Source organism: Salvia miltiorrhiza, chromosome 7 (genome assembly GCF_028751815.1).
Source record: "Salvia miltiorrhiza cultivar Shanhuang (shh) chromosome 7, IMPLAD_Smil_shh, whole genome shotgun sequence".
In the NCBI taxonomy this organism is placed as follows: domain Eukaryota; kingdom Viridiplantae; phylum Streptophyta; class Magnoliopsida; order Lamiales; family Lamiaceae; genus Salvia; species Salvia miltiorrhiza.
In genome coordinates, this window is record NC_080393.1 from 8,204,626 (window position 1) to 8,222,778 (window position 18,153).

Genomic DNA, 18,153 nt, shown 5'->3' on the forward strand with positions numbered 1-18,153 from the left:
CTATGCTAAAAGATAGATTGAAATTTGGATGTTTCGCATTGACCGGGCTCATTCCATAGTCTCTGTTGGGTAGAGAGAGTCCAATGGCTAACACACCTATAAGAATTTAATGTTAATGGGTAAAAATCTCATATTTATAATTTTTAATTAAAATATCCATTTTTATAGAGAATTTGATATTATGCCTAAATTAAAGTGAAGAATCGAAATTATTCTTGGATATTGATGATTTTACATTATTTTTTGTGTAAAGTCGTACACTTTTTTGACACAAAAATAATTGTGTAATAAAAGAGTTAAAAAAAATATCTTGATGTTGGGTGATAACCTATTTTTTCGACCGGCAAGCTACTTTTTCTTGTAGTAAATTCAAATTTTCAATTAGAAAAATAGCTTGCGGTTTGGAAAGGTAGGTCGCCGAAGTAGCGGCAACCTACTTTTTCGATAGCAAATTATTTTTGTCTCTACAAATACATTGATTGCGACATTAAGGGTAATTTAGTTAATTTTACATAAACACAATAATTTTATAGAAGTGGACATTTTTCATTACAACTTAATAAAAGTGGACATTTTTAATTTTTACTCAATTTGTAACTTGTTATTATATCTTACAAATATATTTCTTAAATTAATGAACTTATTTAGAAAAAAAGAAGTTGTTGGATTGTTTGGACGATGATCTTTATATAAAATTAGTCAGTATTGTAGGGCGTTTTTAATATGAACCTTATTAAATTTAAATAGTTATATAATATAGATCAACAATATATTTTTCTATTTTTATTGCGTTTTGGATCATTTTCACTTTCACCTACAAATCTCTCTTGGAAAGAGAGGATACTTTTTATACTTTTCATATATAATGTTTTTGTGTTTTCTTCATCAAGCTAGCTAGGTTGTTTTCTAGCAAGAGTTGTGTAAAAACTTGATTTTACACAATTCACTAGATCGAATAATTTTAATTATTGTTTTGATAATTTCACAATATGCGCGCATTATATAATTTATATTAACTGTTATAAAAATATTGCTAATTAAAACTTCACACCCGTAATTGTCTATATAATATAAACACTAGCACAAGAGCATAAGGGCATCTCGAGCGGAGTTCGACTGAGGTGAGGGGTTGGAATGAGATTCAGTGTACCACATTTTATGTCCCACTTCGTGTCCCACTTCCAATTTTATTTAAGTTCTTATGTACATTTTCTTCAATTTCAACTTTATATGTTTTAGTTTAATTTTGTGATTATTAACTAGGGTTTATTCTATCAATTTAGGTTATATAATTATTTTTTATCATTTAATTTCACTTTTATTAACTAATAATAGGTTGATAAATTCAAAGTTATGGTATATATTTTTTAAAAATTTTAATTTTTTGAAATAAAACTTTAATATAATTCATAGTATTATAATAAATTTTATTTTTATAAAAAATAATTTTAAAATAATAGATATAAGCATGAGACATAGTGGCACACATAAGATTGTGGGACACTGGATCTCATCTCGGGTTTGGGTTTAAGCCTTACCTCGGCGAGCATAAGGGCATCTAGTGCGTTTGTTGTATTCGCCAAATTTTTAAAAAATTAATAAAATAGCATTATCAACGACTATTCTTTTTTTTTTTTAACTCAATTTCTCCGATAAATACATCTCACTTTCACTCATTTTTAACACTAGATCTACATCTTTTCTTCTTCTTCTTCTTCTTCTTCTCTAATTTTAAATTAAGTTCTTATTTTTGCTCTTCTAAAAAATAGATCATGATTTCTACAATTGGTAGATAAAAAAAAATTAAGAATTACAAAATAAATATAAAACACACTCATTTGTGTGATATTGGGCTGCCACCCGCTCCAAGATCATGAGAATCGCATTGCCACGTGGTACTTCTTACTGGGTGCCACTTAAATATTATAGCTAATATAAGAATAAAAATTATATAAAAAAATATTTAGATCATATGAGTGTCACTAATAGAAAACAAGATGAAGGTTGGGTTATGTAGGTGGAAAAGAGATAAATAAATATTTTAATCGAGGATTACGCAGAGAGAAAGTGACTGATATGGATAATCAAAGCATTTTAGTTTGATTTTTAGAGTTCATAATTGTTTCATCATGCCTGACTGACATATGAAAAAAGAGAAAGAGAAATATTATCACATAATAGAAATATTAAGAAAATCATCTGGTACCTTCCTCAGAAAAAAAAAAAAAAACATCAAGTACCAACACCATCAATGAGAAACATGTAAATTAAATTATTGTGTAGCCTAAACCGAAGCATAAATAACAAAAAAAATGAAAAGTAAAATGAGTTTAAGGGTGCAACTTCAACTAGCAGGGGCGGGGCTAACCTATGGATGGCCCGGTGCGAAATTTAAAATCAGGCCCTTTTTATAGTTTAAAATGTATCAAAAATATAAAACAAAAAAATATATATCATCGAGCGATAGTTTTTATTATTATTATTATTATTTTATTACACAATAAGCATGTAAAAACTAAAACATTTACTTAGAAGTGTTGCTCTCCTTGTAAATTTTGAAACAAAATCACTAATAACACTTTGATCATCAATTTCACACGCCACTTAATGAAGGAAAAGAGCCCCAAAGCAATAAAAATATAAAATTATAACTAAACAAAATCACTAATAACACTTTCATCATCAATTTCACACACCACTTAATGAAGGAAAAGGGCCCCAAAGCAATAAAAATGTAAAATTGTAACTCTCAAGAATCGAATCTACATCAACAAAATTCCACATAATTTGAAGAGAGCATCTTTCCACTGAACTAGTTAATAAAATTAGTATTTATTTTTTAATTATTTAAGTATATATAAATATATAGACCTATATATAATCGGGGGCCCTCAATTTTTCGGAGCCCTGTGCGGTCGCCCAACCCGCACACCCTCAAAACCGCCACTGTCAACTAGAATATGGCCTTGAGTGTAGGGAAAGTAAAGCCGGGGTATTTATTTAAAACTGATACTAATATTTTTAGTTTTTGTTACTAAAATCTCCCAATCATGCCTCTCTTAGTTAAATATGAATAAAATATATTGGTTCAAATTATAGAAATTACTAAAAGCCTTAATAAACAAAACACCAACTTATACTATTTTTATTTATTTAAATTAATTATAAATAATGAGCGTATAATTTTATGATTGGACAATAAAAAAATTTAATTTTCATTCTTAAGTTATATTCTAAGATGAAATATAATAAAGGAGTGGATAAAAGCAGAAGCAGGGGAGGCATGAGGGACGTGGGCGTGTGCAGGCAGAGAGAGGCACAGAAATATTTGTGACATTTGGAGCGGCAGCCTTTAAATTGTGATGGCATCGCGTCTTCCTTCATTTGAAATTTAGAAGCAAACAACAATTAATGCAGTGAGTTGCTCTTCCCATTCTCTTCTTTCACAAGACAAAACGGGTCTACCTCTCTGGATGTTGGGACTCAGTGTAGAGCAGCTGCGTGCTGACATGAATCGTCTGCTCGCCATTCTTTTCCACCAGGTAATTAAGTCTACCTCTCTCTCCATTTCTATATAGTAATAGTAGTATTTGTTGTTGTTAATTGGTGTGTTATAGGGAGTATTGGACGAGCAGTTCTTACAGCTGCAGCAACTGCAAGATGAATCTTCCCCAAACTTTGTGTCTGAGGTTGTCAACATATACTTCCACGAGTCCGAGAAGCTCCTCAGGAACCTCAGAGGATTGCTGTAATCATTCTATTTCATTTCATTGCTTTCAACTATCAATTACTACTCCATATAAATGCTTTAATTTCATTTAATTCAAGGGTGGATAAGGAGTTATGTGACTACAAGAAGATGGGAATCCACTTGAATCAATTCATGGGAAGCAGTTCCAGCATCGGCGCCCAAAGGCTCAGAAACGTCTGCATCGCCTTTCGAGCCGCTTCGGAGCAGAACAATCGCCCCGGGTCACCCACTTTAATTTCTTCTTTTTCTCATACTTGACATCATTCTCTCCAACTAACAAAATCAAACATTAACAGATGCTTAAGAGCTTTGGAGCTGTTAGAATATGAGTACTGTTACCTCAAAAACAAGCTGCATGAATTGTTCCAGGTGTGAATATATGTCGCAACATTAATGCCATGCCATGCAATTAATTAGTATCAATTAAATGAATGAATTTGTGACTATATATAGTATATTTTGTTAGATTGAGCAGCAGAGAATCCTAGCAGGTGCAGTGAGATATCCTGCGCCTGAGCAGCACCCTTAAAAGGCTGAAGCGGAAAGTGATGGATGGAAGATAGTGACAGAATTTCACCTGGCATTGAATGCATAATTCCCAGCCCAGCTGCTGAATGCTGATTTTCCAACAACCTAGCCTTTCAGCTTTTTTAGTTTAGGGGTAGACAAGTAGTAGTAGAGATAGCTTGCTTCTTTTCTCCACTCTCATCCATTCTAAAACCCATTTTACCGTCCCTTCACTTTGATTTGTAGTATTAGTGTGTGTTTGTGTGTTGTCAATCAAGCACTTAATGCAGCTTGCAGATTATCAAAAAACGCAATGCCTCTCCTCTTTCCAACTCACTTTATTTTATTTCACTCAAACATTTTTTTTTTCGAAATTCAAACATCAATTTCAAGCAATTAATAGTATATGTAAGTGGTTCAAATTTATCCGCAGTAATGTTGACTTTTTTTTAATGTCAACACAAATAAAATTAGTGTTTATATTAGAGCTCCGCATTGGTGCCCTCTCTAATTTTATTTTTTATTTTAAATATTTTTTAAATTAAATTAATTTTTAATTAAATGACAATTTTATATAAAAAAGAAAAGAAAAAAACCTAAAAACATAAATTCATTAAAATAAAAATAAAAAATTACAATAATTAAAAAAGAAAAATGACCATTGATGAGCCAAACACCTCATTCACAATAATAATAAAAAAAAAAGATTGGCGTTCAACCTAATTTTTATGTTTTTTAAAAAAATAGTATATATTTTTTCTTATTGGATTGCACTCCGAGGTGAGCACCCGCCTGATAGTGGTACAAGATTCGCGTACACTCCGCGAGTCCTTCTGTGGATGCTCTTATCCATGTATTTATTCTACAAATTTAATACAAATATAAGGATTTATAATTATACAAAATTTCAAAAACTTTAAATGTCTTGTGAGTATGATTTAATTTGTGCATAGTTAGTAAATAGTTGTGGAATATCTATTATGGTTTAACTTTTAGTGAGATTGTTATTTTTTGTAAGATTTGAGACTAATGAATAAAACAATATATAATGTTAAACAATGATATTAAAAAAAAATAGTAAAATTTTCGCTCTCTTCAAGAGATTTGAACCCAGGTAAAAATTTCACCATTCAAATAAATATCAATCATAAAATACATTAAGTCAACACTTACAAATCAATCTAAGTCTCATTGTCTATCTATTTATGTATTACATATATTATACTCATATCATTGAAATATAAAGCAAATAGTGGACAACACAAAATGGATTATGTGCCATGTGTAGTTATCTTATATTTCTAAAATATACAATAGCTTATGTATATATATTCCATATTTTAGTGTAATATAAAATATTTAATTAGAACAAATACGATTATAATATGTATTTTAAAATATATGCATATATAAGTTTAACACACACAAACACACGCGCACGCATTTTTCAATATTAATCCTAGAAACAACTAAAATTACTTCAATATTTCGTTCTTGTTTTGAATAATACACAAGTACACTCATACACACAACTTATAACGAACATACTAAGTGCTCGTTTGGTTCAAGTAAAGGAATTGAAAGGGAATGGAATTAAATAAATGAGTGGAATGGTAACAATAACCATTACTTTTATTGAGTGTTTGGTTTAACAATGGAATGGAAACATTAGTAAGGGATTCCCTTTCTTTTGTTTCCCCTCTATTTTGAGGGGTAACAAATTGGGTGATTGGGTTACCCTCAAGTAAGGGTAATGATTATCTCATTACCCAAACCAAACAACAAGTAATGAATTCAATTACTTGATTCCCTTTCCAACCTCTAAAAACATCCAACCAAACGTGGGCTAAATTCATAATATTAGCCATTTTACATCCTTACTTCTGTAAGTGTACAAGTACAACCCGCGTAATAAATTAAATTAGATTTGGATTGGGTGATTTTATTCATAGCCCCATTTTACTCTTTATAACACTCATATATAAATATAAGATAAATTTCTAATTATTATTTTAGATAATGACTATAAAGTATAAAATGGAGGCTATAAATTGAATTGCCCATCCATATCGGATTTTAAGGGTTGGTGGGCCTTCAAAAATAATGGAGCGGCCCAACCTGAGATGTGTCTAAACCAACCCAGCAGACATTCATGCATTGGTCCACTGGACTTGTTAACCAGGCCCGAACCCATCTGATTTGGTATCAACAGTTCAAGGATTTCTGTTATTTTACACATCATAAACCAAAAAGAGAAAAAGAAGAGAATTGTTTCTTAAGCAGGAAAGCGCTAATTTCATTTAGCAATTTGCTTATATGGTTTGGGTTTGGGTTTGGGTTTGGGCTTGGGTATGGGCCTGTATCTTTTAATTACTTTTATAAAAAAATCGTTCAATTGGCGAATTTGTGCAAATTGCTATGTCTTTTTCCTACATACTAGTCGAATCATCTGGTTATTTTCATCCTAGTTATGGCCTGACAAATAAACACCCTTAATGCAAGTCCAACTTATTTAATCATTTTGAGGCTAAAAATCCTTATCTATCGCCTCTTGGGCTGGCTTTTGTTTTAATTTGCCAAAATTAAACTTACAATAATATATTAGTATTACTACTGCTATATATTTTCGGGTAGTAAAGTAGGAAAGTATAATATCTTGTTCCATGTAAGTTGCAATTTGGTAACACCTGTATTATAAATGTTATCATCCAATGTGACCATGCTCTTATGGCAAAACTGAGGCACCCAAAAATTCTCCTTTGTAAGAAGTTTTAGGTTCAATTCCGCCCGCGTACGGTGATCTTTTTCCACTTTAGGTGATGCTGTATTCCCGTTTGTGTGCGATGTTGTATTGTTTGGTGTTGAGGTCCCACACGCAGGGCATTTCTCGCCTGCGTGCGGTGATGTTCTCGCCTACAAAATAGAATTTGACTCTTACTCATTCCTCCTTTTCACTATAAAGGAGGGATAATATCCCTCCATTTTTGGTGTGATAATATTATCCATTTTTTCGTTGTGAAAATGAGGAATGAGTAAGAATCAAATTCTATTATGTATGAAATGAGAGAAAAGAAATAAAGAATTTAAAGGATGAAATTTTATTTATCCTTCATTTTTTTATGATAAATTTACAACTAAAGAAAACACACCCTTCTTTTTTTAAGATGTACTTAATGATCTGGAGGTCAGAGTTTTCGCTTTGACATTTGAATATTGTAGTTTCTGATTTGGAATAATCCTCCATCTTTTTACCCTTAAAAAAAATACTAGCTAGCATGGAGTAGTATATAGAGAGAGAGTTCTGACATATATATGAATCATATGATGCACAGCTCTAAACTCTTCTTCTCAACCTTTTCCACACCAGCATCTTGTTCGTTTTCATTCTGGAAAAAGAAAATCCTAGACCTCAATTTGTTTTTCATTTCTGCAGTTGGATTTTGTTTCCGCCACTTTCTCACATTCACACATTTATTTGGAGAGAAAAAAAGTGATAGGGCTAAAATATTTGTGGTGGTCCCAGTAATTAGGCTATAGATTTTGTACTATGGCTCCAAAAAATCATGAGGCTATAGATTTTGTACTTTTCTGTGTTACTGTTTGTGGAATAATTGTCGCTGCATCTTATTACATTGTATCATAAATTCATAATGTTACTTTTCGTGTTAAAATTCACGCACCACATTCAGTTTGTGTTTCCCCCTAAAAATTCAGAAAATACAATAAAATAATCACTGAAAATTCTTAAACTCAAAAGTCAAGCGCGGGCACAACATGTACACAACTTTGTTTTGCTTAGAATGACTTGTACACCAAAAAATTAAAGTTGCTCCAATCAGAAAAGGTCGTACAGTTGAATAATACAATAAAATCTAGAAATTAAAAAACAAGAATATATATGGCTTTTATTCACGTCCATAAGTACCTTAATTTCGTTGTCTCAAATGATACCACAATTTAAATATCTAGTGCAAAAGATTTGCGGGCCAAAGTGTGATTTTCAGCCTCAAGATTTTAATAGCTCATTAAATTTAATTGTGCTGCCTTTTATTTCTTGACCAAAAAATGGGTTTAAACCACTTTTGCTATCATTGTTCATTATCAAACTTTTGACTGGCCAAAATTTTCTCAACTTACACATTATATGATACAATATGTCGATATCTCTTTTTCTAGGTAGGGTGGCCGGTAGCAACAGTGGCTTAGGGAGGAGGTGGAAGGAAGGAATACACTCTCGTTCAGTTTCAACTTTCAAATATTATTAAGTCAGTGTTAATAGGGAGGTCAATCACACTAATTCAGTAAATTCTGGACTAATTTTATTTGAGTACGGGCTAATCAAGTTTAAAAAAATTCAAGTTAGATTTTTTTAATCCTAACTCTCTAAATGTTCAGGCTGGCCCATCAAACTCAAAAAACTATAAATTAAAATTAACTAATACTATATTTTTCTTGACAATATTATATTTATAACAAAATAAATACGCGCATAAATGATATTTCAACATCGACTTCTAATGGCCCATTGATAATGACCTATTCCCATTGATAGTTTGTCCCATTGATAATGGCCTATTCCATAAAAAGAAATCACTTTTTCTTAGAAAAAGTTGTGGGCTTCACCACTTTATATCACTTTTACCCTTAAATAACTCTACTTCTTAATAACTGTGCTCGAAAGTAATGAGTCATTATCAATGGGACGGACTATCCAAGTCTTCGAGATAAAAAGATGCACACATTTTTTTTAAATGATTATTTATTTTTTATTTTTTATATCTAAATATTATGTTATGTATTGGATTAAAAACATAGAAAAATGAAATAATGAGTACAACTTTTTAATATTGAATCAAAATATATTTTACAAACTTTTGAAAAAAAATCTTATTATACTAATTTTCAGAAGCAAAGTAATGAAGTTGAAAATTATATAACGAGAAAATTTTCATATAATCAGACGAACACATTATTTTTGGGTAAACCCTATAGAATTCCGGCTATTCAATTACAGGCTATAATTTTATCGGATTGAAATATTTTAGCCCTAACCTCTTGAATTATCGAGCTAATCGGCTCAGTCCATAGGTTTTGGACTGAATTGGCATCCCTACTATTAAGTATGTACACAATATATTAGATATCTTTAAATAATTAATTTTACTGCTTAAACATAAATAAAGTATATATCTATTCGGGCACACTCAACTGAAAAACCTACTTTGTATTTGTATAAAAAGAGAGGTCACGTTGGATTTATATTAAAAAGATTAAAGAAAAGTTATTGTACGCTTCAATTTCAATTAAAAATTTATTGGAGATTTATAATGGGTATTGTAGAGGCTAAAATCTACAATTTAAGATGACGCTGGCATGTTCGGATCTATTAGGCACTAGCAACCTGTCCACACAAGAACACGTAAGAATCCTAGGTTGAGCACTGGGAGGGGGTGTCGACCGTAGAGCCTCTGATGCTCAAGTCAGTACCAAAATAGCAAAATAGAATGACAAACATAATGAAATAAGAGAGAAAGACAAGTTGGAATGAGTGATTATTCCATGGTGGATGGAAGGTTGGAGGCGGAGATACACCAGGTTGGTTATTTCCAACTCGTAAGAACAATCAGCGTGGTGGCAGAGTAGAGAGAATTCAAGAAGTAGAGAGCAAGTAGGATTTTCGTGTCCCCTTTATGACCTAGTCTGGATGTTAATATAGAAGACATACAGTCTGGCCTTGTCAAAATCCTAATCTCTTAAGTTGTTGTGATTTGGACGGGATCATGAAGATTTACCCTCTGACTAAATCAGCTTAGTAGGAGACGTCTTATGGGGTTTGACGTCTAGAAGACGTTTTTTAGAGTTTGACGACTGGGTTTTGTAACTTTGTCAATCTAGGTTGACAATAACCCTTGGGCCGCATGCGATATATCCAGCTTAGTAGTGAATTCAAGTCGATCTATAGCTTTTTGGGCTAGATGGACCGATCCGTTTGACTAGTTGAGCTTTTTAAGATCGTGCCAAATTGGTAAACTAGCTTGATGGGCTTAGGCCGAGTGCGAATTATACAGCCCGATTGTTTAGACAAATTGGACTTAATTGAAGTGGGATAGTCAACCTGGGTCAGCCCAAGTTGATCTTGTAATAAATATAACTTGACTTATCGGGCTGGGCTAACAAGTTTTCTTAAGTAATTAGGCCAACCTTGTTATCGATCCAAGTTGGTTTGAAGTTTGTTGGGTTGGACTGACCGGGTTGTTCAGCTCATTGGTCCAACTTGAAATGTTAATTGGGCTTGAGCCAAGTTGACGGATTTTATCAATTAGGGTAAATATCACTTTTTGGCCCATCGTTTGGGCGTTTTCTCAAATATATCTCACCCTTAGCATATTTACAAAACAATACCCATCGTTTCATTTTTTTCTTATTTGTGGCCTGCAAAAATTTTCCGGCGACCGGTTTCTGACGTCTTCCGGCCAAGTGCCATGTAACATTACACATCAGCATTAAAAAAAATTAAATAAATAAATACATATAAGAAACGCTACTGGCTTCTCTAAAATAACAATTCAACCCGTTTCCTTAAGCAAAAAGATACTAACGGTTCATCTTCAATATTTTTCAAAATTCTTCATGCGAAATCTTCCATCATCTTCAACCCTACCTCCGATCAACACAATAGAGGCACTTCTCTGTCGATTTTCCCCTTCGCTGCGATCTCCTCCGGGTTTAATTCCCCCGCTGCCATCTCCCTCGCCCCACTTGATAAAGAATCGGCTCTGGCAGTCTCCGGTTGTAGACCAAATTTTGGCCGTCACTCCCCGCCATATACAAGTGCTTGAATCCCTTGCCGTCACTTCCCGCCAGCATAGACAAGTGAGTAAAGCGTTCAGTCAATGTTGGATTGAAATATCTATGAAATTAATTCTGTAATTCAGTTTTCTTCAATTCTTTTTGTTTGATTGATATGAAGGGTGATATGAAGGGTGCATATTCATTCTTAATGTAAAATTGGTTTCTTGAGCATAATACTTTGTTAAATAAGTTCTGCCGTTTATGCGAAACCCCTTTGCACTTGTTAAACATGTATTGCGCAGAGTATTGGTTTCTTGAGTAGAGTATTTGTAAAATTGGTTTCTTGAGCATAGTATTGGTGAAATTATGTTTTCCCGTGTTTGATTTTTTGGATTACTGGTGAATCTGCCATTTTGTTATATTTGCTATGTAAACTGATAATCGAGATGAATAAGAGATTGAGTTCCTAGGGCGCAAAAGGGAATCGAACCATTTTCAAGATATTGGAGTACATCATTGCACCCCTCTCTGCATATGTTCTAAGATATTGAGAAGCCAGACACGCTTTTTAACTTCTTATGTGTATTTCCTTTTTCTTTTTCTTTTTCTTTTTTAATGCTGATGTGTAATAGTTACATGGCACTTGGCCGGAACACGTCAGAAACCGATCACCGAAAAATTTTTGCGGGCCACAAATAAGAAAAAAATGAAACGATGAGAATTATTTTGTAAATATGCTTAGGGTGGGATATATTTGAGAAAACGCTCAAGCGATGGGTCAAAAAGTGATATTTACCCTATCAATTACATGTATATAAAAGTCAAGATTCGACCTTTCTTATTCTTTAAATTAAAATTTATAATTTATTTTTTTAGCTTGGATTGATTTAATTTGTAGTTATTATTAATTGATTGTTTAAATATCTGTTAACAATTTATGTTATTTTGTATTTGTAAAATGTATCCTATAATATCCTGATATTATGTTATATTATATTCAAGAGAATGACTTTAGTTAGAAACAATTTCTTTGCATTATTTATTATTGAGTGTCTAGTTATAAAAATTCCCAGAACTATAGTCTAACCTGGATAACAGTGAGGTGTCAATGTTCTATTACATGTGCTTCATTGTTGCAAACGTTAATTGAATTACTATATATTTTCTTATAATTGCACCGTTTAATCACAATATATATTACTACTACTTACTAGTATTAATGATTAGTGTACTAAATTATTTTATCATATATACCTACTGATTTTTTTGCTAACATGTACAATTGTAATTGTTTATTCTGAAAAAAGCGGATTATTTCCATTTATTTTGCTTGGAGTATATATAGTCATTACTTGAATTCATACGTTAGCTTAATTGATGGAGTCATAATTGTAATTGTAATATTAAGTGTTCAAAAATTCGATCAGTACTTTTATAATCGAGATATCATTTTCACACTCTCATGGATAACATAGACTAACTAAAGCTAGCTGTTAGTGCTTGCTGATACATAAGGTTATTGATATTGTTGCTGATCAAGAACCATATATTGATCCATTTTCTTCATCTACGGCTGGGATTATATCTTTGTAGTTACTAATAAACACGTGTAAAGACTCTCTATAAATAATTGGGGCAAATATTAAAATAACTATTATGCTTAAACAAAGGTTAATGATAATTATATGATAACACTCACTTTTCTATGATTTTTAATGTTCTTAAGATGTCAATTTGATAAGATATTGAATGTTTGATAATTATTTTGTGCTTGAATTATTTTATCTTGTGAAATGTGACATTTTCTCGTACTTTAATGAAATTTTTAGAAATATTGAGACTAAATTAGGTCGAGTGATCTAAATGAAAGCTATAGATCATATTGATACGAATTCGTAAGCGCAAACAGATTGCAAATAACGAGAAAGTTATGATCAAAACGAAAAACACTGCTCGTGGAGACAAAAAGCACATATAGTCATGCATGTGCCGTGGAAAAAAGATGGAAACCTTTGAAATTTGGCCCAGACGCCTCTGTAACTATATATAGGTCATTTTGTTGACTTATTAGACAACTATTTTCACCAATATATATATATATATATATATATATATATATATATATATATAGGCGGTTATTCAATAAACCACCCTTATTTTAAGAATTACGAACCAGCAAAAATGTATGAATTTTATGTAGAACACGTATGAATTTGTTGTATAAGTACACTTCTTAAGATATAAAATAAGAATCATTTTCAACCTTTAGATCATCAAGATCTACGGTTGATTCATCATCCCCTTGGATGAATTCATGGCCCTGAGTTCGAATCCCAAAAATAGCAAAAAATTATTTTTCACAATTCATACCTTTATACAGCAAATTCATACGTGATCTACATAAAATTCATACATTTTTTCTAGTTCTTATTTCTTATTTTAAGAGGTGCTCTCACGGTAGCTCTTCCCTGTACATACATACATATATACATATATATATATTCAATTTTTAGCTTTAGAATTTATTGTTTTTACAATTTTTAGATCTTATATTTATTTTCTACAAGATTGAAGATTGCAGCGGCTCATTTCAAATTACTTTCGAGTTTTATTAATTTTATTTATTTTAATTGTTTTGTTTTAATTATGTTTTCTATTTATTTTTCCATATTTAGCTAGTTTCTTTGCTAACATCCTTATTGTTAAGGTTCTCTGCCAACTAAGAAGCAGTTGTTGGGAACGAAAATGTATCTTGGAAAAAATAAACATGAGAAAGAATATAAAGTACATATATTTATTGATACAAAAGACACTTTGGAGCGTATTCCTAGTCATATTGATTATTATTATAAATTTATAATAAGAGGCACTCTTGTGTGCACCTGGGTGTACGGTGCACCCGGGTCAAATTTGACCCGGTTAAAATTACATAATATATACAAAATTTGCGCTTTTCATAACAATCGGAAAACTGGCGCAATTGGGTAGAACCTGCGCCTCACTAGCAAGGGCCGCAGGTTCGAATCAGTGCACTATATTTATATTACAAATAACACTGAATCCCTTCTGGCGAAAATAAATATAACATTTTATTAAAACCAGTGCACTCTATTTTCACAATTCCCAATACACTTTACAACTTTTTCTCCACTCTCAATACACTATACAACATTTTATTAAAACCAGTGCCACTCCCTCCTAGGAAGTTCTTTCATGGACGGAGGGAGTACTATATTTATATTACAAATAACACTGAATCCCTTCTGGCGAAATTTGGTGGTTAGCTTTTTTTGTAAATGACACCATCAGTATTAATAAATGATACTATATTTATATTACAAATAACACTTTTAATATATGTAAATGACACTATTTTTCTTAGTAAACGACACTTTTTATATATCTAAAAATGACATTATTTTTCTTAGTGAATAACAATATATGCATTAATAAATGATACTATATTTCAATTTAAAGGACATTTTTAATTTATCCGAATGACACTATTTTTATTAGTAAATGACACTTTTAATATATATATATATATATATATATATATATATATCTTACCCTATATATATATATATATTTGTTTTTTTTTCCTTAATTTTTTTAGCATTTTTTCCCTTTCGTTTTTTCTTTTTCATTCTGCATTTTTTTGTTTTTTTCTTCTTCTTTTTTCTTTCTACTTGTAATTTTCTTCTTCTTCTTTTTTTCATTTTTTTAAATTATATTTTCGAATGACACTATGAGATTTCGAATGACACTACATGATTTCGAATGACACTATAGCATTTTGAATGACACTACATAATTTCGAATGACACTATAATATTTCGAATGACACTTTAAAATTTCAAATGAAACTTTAACATTTGAAATGACACTTTAACATTTCAAAATGACACTATAATATTTCGAATGACACTATAACATTTTGAATGACACTTTAACATTTCGAATGACACTTTAAGATTTCGAACGAAACTTTAACATTTGAAATGACACTTTAACATTTCAAAATGACACTTTAAGATTTTGAATAACACTATGAGATTTCGAATGACATTACATGATTTCGAATGACACTATAAGATTTGGAATGACATTACATGATTTCGAATGACACTATAACGTTTCGAATGATACTATAACGTTTCGAATGACACTATGAGATTTCGAATGACACTACATGATTTCGAACGACACTATAATATTTTGAATGACACTATAACGTTTCGAATGACACTATGAGATTTCGAATGACACTACATGATTTGAAATGACACTATAATATTTCAAATGACACTAAAACATTTGGAATGACACTTTAAGAATTCAAACAACAATATAAAATTAGTAACGACACTTTAACATTTCAAAATGACACTATATCAAAACTATATCAATTATATAGTAAAAAAAAAGTTAGAATCAAAAAATTATTTAAATAAAAGAAGGAAAAAAAAATCAATTTTAAAAAAGGAAAAAAAAATTGTAGAAAAAAAAAACGCAAATAAAAAAACAAGAAAAAGCTAAAAGTTAAAAGCATAAAAAAAACACAAAACGCAAAAAAAATAAAAAAATAAAAAAAGCTAAAAGGTCAAATAAAAAGAAAAACACATAAAAGTGGAAAAAAGGCGCTGGCTAGGATTCGACCTCCTGCCCTTCACATAAAAAATGAAGGCCCAACCAACTAACCTGATAGGTGTATTGCTAAATGATCCGTGCTTTTTAATATATATTGGCAGCTTTTTGGATTTTTATGCGGGTCAAACGGGTCAGGGTACGACCCGGGTGTATGGTACACCTGGGTGTACCCAAGATTTTGCCTTATAATAATAAAGTTTTTGCATCAAATCTGGTGAGGATTATATGCGCAAGCTTTTGTAGTGTTGCATATATATTTTATTTTGTTTTCATGAGCTAGTGTTGCATATATTTTAAGTATTAAGCGAATATGCCACTTTAATGATCTCTTTAAATTAATTAATATACTTCTATTCCAAAGAGGCATGCTGTTGAATATAATTGATAAAATAAGTTTCGAGTTCTTTTGGAGAGATCAGGTACGGCGAGATTTCTCAGTAGAAAAAATATAAAACAAGTCTTAAATGTTTTCATCTATTAATGGATTTCGGCGCTTTTTAATTTTTATTATCAAATTGAATGATAGTGTGGTTCAGTTAATTAATGAGCACAATGAAATCAAGGTTTATGGATTAGATTTAGGGACAAAAGATAATATTATCTATCCTCTAAATAAAAATAAGAAAGGAAAAAATAATGAATTTCTCTTTTGTATAAAATATAATATATATAAAAAAATGAGGTATTTAGAGGCATAAATTTTTGTTATCCCTCATTTTCTCATGATAAATTTATCCATTAAAGTAAACGAACCTTCAGGGTATCCTAAAGAGTGTTTTATATCCTGAACTTTAAAAATTTTCATAAAATATTCTAAATATTTGTTTTTTCGTAAAAAAATTTGAACTTTCAACGTTTTTCATTAAATATAAAATTCGATAACGTAAAGATGATATATCTCGTCAAATGTAATATTTTAAGGACCGTCATTATTAAAAAAAATATGTCAGTGACCATTATTGTTGAAAGATGCTGAAAGTTCGAAACTTTTTGTCATATTTCTGTCACTTAATTTTGTATAACAAAATATTTTACAAAAAATAATCAAAGTTGGGAGCTTTTTAGGTAAAAATAAAACTTCAAAATATTTCATAAAAAATGTTGAAAGAAGGAAGAATAGTTCGTTATGTGCTCAACGTTCAGATGTGTTTGTAAAAAATATTGAAAGTTCGAGATATAAATCACTATTAACTCTGTGTTCTCTTTGGTTGTAAGTTTATCTGGGAAAAGAAAGGGAAAGAAAAGTGGTGAGTTCGATAATTTCACCTTTAGATTATGAGTAAAGAGGTTCACCTGCAGTGTGTTGGTAAATCGGTAGAGATAGAACGAGAACAATCAAAGCAAGAGAAGAGAGAATTGTATTAAGGTTCGAATTGCCTGTATATACAATGACCGGTGTTCTTCCTATTTATAGATGCCCAATACAAGGGTAAAATGGTAATTATAGAGCTGAAAGTGACCCTGGCAGTTAAAGAGAATCTTCCCGAGGTCGTTGTCAACCGACAAGGCTGCTGGTCTTTTCCAGGGCCACATCAATCTTTCAGCTCTGAAATCCCACTTCTTATGACACTAGCCCTGCTCAATCCCCAGCGCTGTTTATTCTTTCTTTACTTCAGCCATGTCTTGCGTGGTGTGCAAATTCTCCCGAAATGGCCTTGATGCCTTTATCCTTTATACTTTCTCGAAAACGCACTGTTCGGACTCTTCGCTCCGCCCTTATTCTCAGAGCTGACGACCCTGGTACTTTCAGACCTGCCTTATGCATATTTTACTCCTCATCAAAAAGATGGAAAAATTTATCACATTTTAGTGGTCCCCATTCTTTTTATCTCATGTTCTCTTTGGTAATAAAATATACTAATATGAACATACTGTGAAGAGGGAGAAAATATAGAGAGAAAGTGGGGAGAGAGAAAATGAAGGGAGAGAATGAGCAATATAGAAGGATGAGTTAAATTATAAATTTTTTGATGGTAAAATTGAAAAATTATAAAAATATATACTATAAAAAATATTATTAGACCTATAACTTGTGATAATATCATTATGAATTGAAGTGAAAAAGTGGGAAAATGAGTTGTTGGGAAAAAATTTCTCTCCTATCCAGATAAATTTTTCAACAAACAAAACGTGTGAAAAAGTGAATTTTTATTTATTTATAAGCACATGTTAATTGTACCGATCGTAATTAACTAATGACTTCAATTTTGGCAACGCAATTCATTTTTCTCTTTGTTTTTCCCCCTTATCTTTTAATTTCCCTACAGTTGTCTATGGAGACTCAGTGAAGTGAGAGATGCGAATGCGACGTCGATGTAAATCACCTCCTACTATTTTTGTATTCTTTTTAATATACAATTTCATTACAATTTGATATTGGCAGCCTAATACGATGCGTTTATCAAACCATATTTAATACTAATTTATTATCACTATTCAGCCCTACATGTTTG

General features: G+C 31.2%; 1 protein-coding gene across 1 annotated transcript; it reads left to right on the top strand.

Moving 5' to 3' along the window:
- Window positions 1-3,322: 3,322 nt before the first annotated feature.
- LOC130992286 (pseudo histidine-containing phosphotransfer protein 6) lies at window positions 3,323-4,613 on the top strand. Its single transcript, XM_057916851.1, has 5 exons — window positions 3,323-3,542; window positions 3,618-3,748; window positions 3,829-3,972; window positions 4,048-4,120; window positions 4,218-4,613. Exons 1-5 carry the CDS (start codon window positions 3,474-3,476, stop codon window positions 4,278-4,280), a joined length of 480 nt encoding a protein of 159 aa, XP_057772834.1. The 5' UTR covers window positions 3,323-3,473; the 3' UTR covers window positions 4,281-4,613.
- The last annotated feature ends 13,540 nt before the right edge of the window (window positions 4,614-18,153 follow it).